Source organism: Zea mays, chromosome 5 (genome assembly GCF_902167145.1).
Source record: "Zea mays cultivar B73 chromosome 5, Zm-B73-REFERENCE-NAM-5.0, whole genome shotgun sequence".
Classification (NCBI taxonomy): domain Eukaryota; kingdom Viridiplantae; phylum Streptophyta; class Magnoliopsida; order Poales; family Poaceae; genus Zea; species Zea mays.
This window is the reverse complement of record NC_050100.1, coordinates 170693379-170701734: the sequence shown is the minus strand read 5'-3', so window position 1 is coordinate 170701734 and position 8356 is coordinate 170693379. Positions and strand designations below refer to the sequence as shown.

At 44.4% G+C, this 8356-nt stretch overlaps 1 protein-coding gene and 1 long non-coding RNA gene across 2 annotated transcripts; both read left to right on the top strand.

The window, feature by feature from the left end:
* The first annotated feature begins 711 nt into the window (after positions 1-711).
* LOC100383192 (WD40 repeat protein) lies at positions 712-2412 on the top strand. Its single transcript, NM_001175855.1, has one exon. The coding sequence runs from the start codon at positions 807-809 to the stop codon at positions 2055-2057; it is 1251 nt and encodes a 416-aa protein (NP_001169326.1). The 5' UTR covers positions 712-806; the 3' UTR covers positions 2058-2412.
* A 667-nt stretch (positions 2413-3079) lies between these two features.
* On the top strand, positions 3080-6109 carry LOC118472069 (uncharacterized). Its single transcript, XR_004849601.1, has 2 exons — positions 3080-5608; positions 5696-6109. It is a non-coding gene; the product is annotated as an uncharacterized lncRNA (long non-coding RNA).
* The last annotated feature ends 2247 nt before the right edge of the window (positions 6110-8356 follow it).

Here is an 8356-nt window from a genome sequence, read left to right as displayed (position 1 = left end):
CTATAAAAGGGGAGGCATACGATGTTACACGCAGACACAAGCTCAGACTCGCTAAGCTCATACAAGCTCCCAAACAATACAACTCACAAGTGGAGTAGGGTATTACGCTCCGGCGGCACGAACCACTCTAAATCCTTGTGTGTTCTTAAGTTCTTCCTGTTCATTCCAACGATCAAGTGAAACGCTGAGCCCCCCTCATCTTAGGATTTAGGGCGGGTGCACTCCGCCACCCGGTCGGAGATTTACTCTGTGACAGATATATTAAAATTTAAAAAAAATTATTTCCATTTTATGTTTTTGTTATCATGTTTTAAAGTTCTTCGTTTTGTTTCCTTATAACAAATCTATTTGGTGGACCTATATGTGCTTGTACTCAGATGCAGTACATGATATGATGTATTATAATTTTTTTTTGTTATTTTTCTACCTTAACACAAGGTGGTTGGTAATTATTGCCCAATTTTGATTACTTTATGTTACAAGAGTAGATTACATGAGTGGCCGATAAGCACTGTATTTTAATATACACGGTGGATTTGTTCGATGTTAAAACTTATGTAAAAATTCTTAACTTTAAAAGATGATAAAAACATAAAATAAAAAATAGATTTTTTTATTTTAACATATATCTTAGCCAGGTACGTACGTTCACCTAGTATGGGCTATGTGACGCTTTCACTGCACACTACAATCAATCAGCCGGCTTTTCCTCTCTTCCCCTCGACAGAAGCCCCCAAATCCGATACCTTCCCCTATCCACCTCGAGTCCCTTCCTTCCTTAGCGGCGGCGCGAAGGCGGCGGAGCCATGGGCGGAGTCGGCGAAGGTGACGCGTGGGCGGATCAGGAGCAGGGCAACGGCGGGGGCAGCCGTGGTGTTGGCGGTGGCGGCGGCGAGGCGAAGCGGTCGGAGATCTACACGTACGAGGCCGCCTGGCACATCTACGCGATGAACTGGAGCGTGCGGCGCGATAAGAAATACCGCCTTGCCATCGCCAGCCTTCTCGAGCAGGTCACCAACCGCGTCGAGGTCGTCCAGCTCGATGAGGCCTCGGGTGACATCGCCCCCGTCCTCACCTTCGACCATCAGTACCCGCCCACCAAGACCATGTTCATGCCGGACCCGCACGCGCTCCGCCCCGACCTGCTCGCCACCTCCGCCGACCACCTGCGCATCTGGCGCATCCCGTCCTCCGACGACGCCGAGGACGGCGCCGCCTCCGCCAACAACAACAACGGCTCCGTCCGCTGCAACGGCACCCAGCAGCCGGGCATCGAGCTACGCTCCGAGCTCAACGGCAACCGCAACAGCGACTACTGCGGGCCGCTCACCTCCTTCGACTGGAACGACGCCGATCCGCGCCGCATCGGTACCTCCTCCATCGACACCACCTGCACAATCTGGGACGTCGAGCGCGAGGCCGTTGACACCCAGCTCATCGCCCACGACAAGGAGGTCTACGACATCGCCTGGGGCGGCGCGGGGGTCTTTGCCTCCGTCTCCGCCGACGGCTCTGTTCGCGTCTTTGATTTACGGGACAAGGAGCACTCCACAATCATTTATGAGTCTGGTTCAGGTGGCAGCAGCGGCGGCGGTTCCAACTCTGGCGCCGGAGATGGTGGGACTGCGTCCCCGACACCACTCGTGAGGTTGGGCTGGAACAAGCAGGACCCAAGGTACATGGCCACCATCATCATGGACAGCCCCAAGGTGGTTGTGCTTGATATCCGCTACCCAACACTGCCAGTGGTAGAGCTACACCGTCACCATGCCCCTGTCAATGCCATTGCGTGGGCACCTCACTCTTCTTGCCACATCTGCACAGCTGGGGATGACATGCAGGCACTGATATGGGATTTGTCGTCTATGGGAACTGGTAGCAATGGCAGTGGCAATGGGAATGGTAACACAGCCGCTGGAGCAGCAGCAGAGGGCGGTCTTGATCCCATTTTGGCATATACAGCAGGGGCAGAGATTGAGCAGTTGCAGTGGTCGGCGACCCAGCCTGACTGGGTTGCAATCGCATTCGCCAATAAGCTTCAGATTCTCAGGGTCTGATTTCCTAGTTCCACCCTGTTTCAGTGAGGAGTAAAAAATGCTAAACTTGGATAATGAGCTGATGCCCGGAGGATAATCTTGCAATTGCTTTACTGTTGCTTATTTATGTTGTGGACAACTGATATTCATGGCGGGTTAGTTCTAGAAATAGAACAGAAGACTTTCTAGTTAGAAGCTGAATTGTCAATGAATTTGGTTTGTAGAGTAAGGAACTGCTCTGGTGTTAGCGATGGTGATAATGGGAACTGAATTTAGTTTGTTCTTGGTGCTCGAATTCTGCACGGTAGCATGTAGATTCATATCTTAACTTGCTTATTGAAAATGCAATGGTCATATGTGCCCTATAACTGATAATATTCCCCATGTGTTATGTTTTCACTTTTGTGCCTTTTTCTGAATGTGTTTTGTGTATTCCACAACATGGTGTGTTATATCTGGTCATTGAACCAGATGTTTTCCTTGTTATTTCTGGGTTGTAGAGCAAGTAGCTATGCATATTTTGTCTTGTTAATAGTTGGAATTGGGCACTGCAACTAAGTTATTATTTGTGCTTGAATGTTCTGCTTGGTAGCATTTGCATGTATATAACTCTTAAGGTTGCTTGTTCGAATTTGCATCCATCTTGTATGCATTAGAAGTTATAAAGTTGTGTTATGTATTGATAAGCTATTTAGTTTCATGAATTTCTTTGGCTGCCTTAATTATAATACCTGTAAACCTGTAGCTACAGATTACACATGTTATATCTCATCCCTTTTTTTCGCTTAATTTGCATCCTATAATATATATGTATCCTTGATTTTATAGCACTAAATGCTGGTGTGTTTTGATCCTTGCATTCAATATATAGCTAAGCTTTGTTGCTGCAACAAAGGATTTTTTGTTTTCAAAGAACAATGGCATAACAAAGTTCCCATGCGTGTTACGACGTTGCTTTGTAGGTTTCCTTTTCCTTTGCTGAAATTTTCAGGTGATTGTTTACCACTGGACTGGATAGGAAGGCATGGCTATGAGATGTAAGTGTTAAGCTTTCCTTGTTGCATGACATGGCACGGGATTCTTGTCAAAACTCTTACATCACTTAGTCACATGTCTGTATCTTTCTTGTGGACTTTGTTCCTTGAAATTATGTTACTCTAAAATACAGGGACATATCTCTGTGTTATGAGCTGAAGCATTGCCCCTTCAGTGTCTTCAGTTTTTTACCAACCGTATGGTTGCATAACTGCAATTCTTTAATTGCGCTCTTGGTTTAAGTTTGCTTCCCAGTCCTATTTGGGCTTCGAAGTTCCAAAACTGTATGAACCTTCGTATAACTGAGCCAATGCTGAAAGCCGAAAGGTTTTGTTGGACTCGACTGCTATCCTCTAGTGTGGGTGCCACATAGGTCCAAAAGCTTTATTCTGTTATCCATTGCTTTTAATTGAGGGATTTCCTGAAAACAAAAAGATGAATCCAATATTACTATATTTTTGAGAAACAAAAAAGAGAGTACCGGAATTGGTCTTTCATGTTTTTCTAGGGCTTGTTTGGGAGTAAAGATACCTGAGAGGATAGTAAGGAGAAAACTCCCAAACAAGCTTGTTTTTTTTTTTGTACTCTCAGTTCCCTCCCTCTGCAGAATCTGTTTTTACTGTTTCCCAGAGGCAAGTTATGAATAGGGCTGTTTTTACTGTTTTTTTGTACTCTCATCCAACACCAGTAGACCTCCACGTTTGGTTGCGGGACATATCAGCTCAGCTGTGGATTGGACTAGGGTGACAATGAGCTCTAAATTTTACGCTATAAATTTAAGGATAGGATTAAGATCAGACTTTATTTTTATTTTTTTGAACTAGAAACAATTTAGGGTCCTAATAAATTATGAAGAAGCATTTGGATCGTGATTCATTACCACCTCTAGATAGGACAGACTCTGATTATACGATAGACTCTCACTATAGGGATGGAATGTTCTGAAATGGTCTCTAGTCGTGTTTGGTGACGATCATTGTTTTTGTTTGGTTTGGAGATAGGTAGGGATAGATTGACCCCATCCTCCGTTTGGTTGGAGGGATGGAGGGGGACGTGAGGAATAGATGCTTATGTGTGGGATGTGAGGAGACTCAGTCTTTCTGGGTATGGCTTTGCCCCCACAATTTTGAGAGATAGCTAGACAATATCAATTGAGAATATTTCAACGAGGATGGTCCTGCCTGTCCTGACTCTGACACAAAACAACCCAATCTAAGGGATCGTTTTATCTTATCCTGTCTTGTCATTACAACTAAACACACTCTTACATTTTATTTAGTAGCCATGGCTACGTCTTTTGAGAACAAGGTTTGTCCCCTACAATGAATGGGAAGAGGATGAGATACTTATGTCAACCACTTGTGTGCCACACGACCAAACTGAAAGAACAATGTGGTGCTTTTAGCTCATCTTTTGAATGAAAATTTTCCTTTGTTATCTTAGTTTTTGTAGACATGTCTTTCACATAGAATACTTGAGTTATATCATTTGCCAAAATGAATGGTTTATCTTTATATCTAATATTATTGAGATCAATGTTTGTCATACCATACTCTAGATCATCCATTATGTTGCCTGCATTTATCTTAATTAACTAGCACTGAAATAGAGAGATCTTTAAGTAAGGTCTATAGTCAAGTTCCTAGATCTCCTCGTCGTAACAAGAATATGTCTTCTTAGTATCATCATTGGTAATGGCATATATACAGGCGTCACTATTTTGGTTGTTCTTATTGTCTCTGTGCAATTGTGTAGAATGTATACCTATTTATCTTGTATTCTTCTAATGTAAAGATCGAGGGAAGACATACCCCTAATCAACCATGTCGTTGATCATCAATGAGTTTGCAGGTTCATAGAACTACTATGCCTCTGAAAATACTCTGAAAGCACAAGAACGTTGAAGTATTATGAAAATTCATTTGCTAGTCGAATAATCATCAAAACCATGCAACTGTTCTTATTATTAAACCGAATCCTCTAATTATAGCATCTGAAAAGACATGAATTAATAGACCTATCTATTTATCGGTGCCTATTTATATATTTTGACCCAATCTACACGACATATCAAAGAAACAACACCCATAGCGCTAGATAAACATTCAATTGATTGATTCCACCATGCAATCGAACTAATCAATCAATCCTTAAAGCAACGGTCAACGGACCAGTGTGTCCCCGTTGCCGAGTGAGGGCAGTGGAGGCAACGATATGACGCGAGTTGCTTCTTCGTGCAGCCGTCAAGTAGGCAAGTAGCTTCAAGTCGTTCGTCGTGGAGGGCCCGCCTGGGGGAGCAGTGGGTGTGCCTTCGCACCAGGCGGGGGAGGGGAGCCGAGGAGGTGAAGGTCGAGGCCCCCACCATGTTGGACGTCGTCGCCGAGCCTGTCCCGGACGACGCACCCTTCTTCTACCGCGTCGAGTCGCTCGAGCGTGGCTGCGTGGGTCCGGCTTCCACCTCATTCTCCTTGGACGGGCGCTCAACCACGAGGACTGTCGACTTCTTGCACGACTGCGACGTCTTCTTCTCTATCACGGTTGCCGCCTCGTCTTTCTTCCTCCAGTCGTCCCGCTTCTTCTCCAGCTGCAGCTTATATGACGCAGCCTCCTCCTCCCCCCCACAGGGCGCGCGGGGTCGGCATCGATGGGATCGACAGCGGGCGGAGACACTGGTTTGGCGGCGTCGGCAGACCGGCATCTCCGGTACCCGACACCACCTCGCTGGTTTGGTTCGGCAGGTAGGTCCTCGCCTAGTTGGGTAGCTCGGTGAGCGGGTTGGTTGGCAATACCACCTCACCGGGTTGCTCGTCAAGCGGGTTGGTCGGTCGTCTCGCCCCGTCAGGTTGTTCGGTGGGCGGGTTGGTCGGCAGATCTGCCCTGCCGGATTGCTTGAAGTATAGGTCAGTCGGTTAGTGGATCATCTTTGAGAGGTCTTTTAGGTCTTCTTTGAACAGTCGGTTCTCAGGTACCCGACATAAAGGTTGTATGCTACAACTTATTTTAGTAAAACAATTCTTGCCATCCACGCTTAAACCAAACCTTATGTCGCGCACATCCTTTTGCAAACTTCAAATATGTTATGTCAACTTTTTTCACTTGGAACCATCGATGGTGCCTTATAGCATCTTCCTTATGTTATTCTTCATGCCATCTCATCATTTTTACATGCACTATATTTCAAAATATATGTTTAAAACATGGTATTGCAAGAAAACAACACATGACCTTAGCAGGGGCTCAATTCCTTCTAGGTTCCCCATCAATATCACTAGGGTCATCTTATCTTATCTTATATCATGATGCTTGGCAGACTAGACTTGCTTTCAATTTCTCATAATGCTTACCACAGTATATGATGCAGTCATTAGGATAAGCATGTATATTTTACACTTCCAAACCTATAGAGAGCAAACAACCTATGTTGCTTCTTCTGTTGTATAGGGAAATTTGTTATCCTCTAGAGACATCTTATTCATGAGTTTTAATAGACCACTAAAACCCTTATCAGACATAACATTTGTTGTCATCCACTTCAACAATTCTAATGTGTTATGCAACTTCTTCAGCCGCTATTTGTAATCCAGGTACAATGTTGTTTTGTGGTCGTCTAACATACGCTCTAACTTTTTCTAACCTTCTCGTTTTCAAAGTTGTTCTCTCTATAATGTACCATTTGAGATAAGGCACCAGTACCTTGTACCTCTTCATCCTCGCCCATTATAACATATGTAAAGGAATCATAGTGAGCATAGTCTAGAATAGTGTTATCGTCCTCTTCTTTATCGTCTTCTTGTATAAACCTTTTTTTCCATGCTTGGTCCAACATATATAGTTCAACATGAAATTCCTTTGTAGCAAGTGCATGTAAGTGGATCATGATGAAAAGTAATCCTTCTTGTTCTTGCAGTCTCTGTATGGACAACATAAGAAATCTAATATATTCTATCTCTTATCTAGTAAATTCTTTGGACCATCGATTTGCATTGCACATCCATTACGGGTCCATCTGCATTTCAACTATCCTATAAAATATGTTAACTTATATTTTCTCTAAATCATTTAGACATTCAAAAAATAATTATACAACACACATATAATCTATAAATAGCAAAGTGCTCGTAAATTGTTACAGTTTCCATTTATGCTTAAGTATAGAATATAAAACATAAACACATGTGTGTTCTTTTGGTTAGATAGGTGTGATTGTGGATTTATAGCCAACAACCATGGTTTTGTACGTATTTTTAACATTTTTACAATTTAAATGTAGGGAGCATGACAATGATTGAAACCGTGGAACCAGGAAAACTGATGCTTTAAAATAATAATAATAATAATAATAATAATAATAATAATAATAATTATTATTATTATTATTATTATTATTATTATTATTGTCGGCGTTTCGACCCGGGGGGTCCCTGGACTGACGAGTAAATTGTCGCTGCGTGTCCTAGCCCAGATGGGTCGGCGCGAGACGGGACACAAAGGGGGGAGAACAGTAAGGGGAAACCGCGACCTTCGTGTTGTCCTGCACCCAGAGCGGATGGATGCGCTTGCAGTAGGGGGTTACAAGCGTTCGCGTGGGAGAGAGAGCGAGCGAGGGTCTTATGCGTCGGCCCGTTCTCCCGTGCGGCCAACCTTCCGTACGAGAGCCCTGAACCTTCCTTTTATAGACGTAAGGAGAGGGCCCAGGTGTACAATGGGGGGTGTAGCAATGTGCTAACATGTCTAGCAGAGAGGAGCTAGTGCCCTATGTACATGCTGTCGTGGCTGTCGGAGAGGTGTTGCTGCCCTGTTCATGTGATGTCGTGGCCGTCGGAGGAGAGCTGGAGCCCTGCGGAAGTACAACTGTTGGGGCTGTCGGATCTGATAGTCGCCTAGAGGGGGGGGTGAATAGGGCGAAACTGAAATTCTCAAAAATAATCACAACTACAAGCCGGGTTAGCGTTAGAAATATAATCAAGTTCGCAAGAGAGGGCACAAAACAAATCGCAAGCGAATAGTGAAGTGAGACACGCGAATTTGTTTTACCGAGGTTCGGTTCTCTCAAACCTACTCCCCGTTGAGGAGGCCACAAAGGCCGGGTCTCTTTCAACCCTTCCCTCTCTCAAACGGTCCCTCGGACCGAGTGAGCTTCTCTTCTCAAATCAAAGCCGGGAATAAAACTTCCCCGCAAGGGCCACCACACAATTGGTGCCTCTTGCCTTGATTACAATTGAGTGTTGATCACAAGAGCAAGTGAGAAAGAAAAGAAGCAATCCAAGCGCAAGAGCTCAAAAGAA

Coding starts and splice junctions, on each gene's coding strand:
- LOC100383192 (NM_001175855.1), top strand. CDS start 807: ATGGGCGGAGTCGGCGAAGGTGACGCGTGGGCGGATCAGGAGCAGGGC.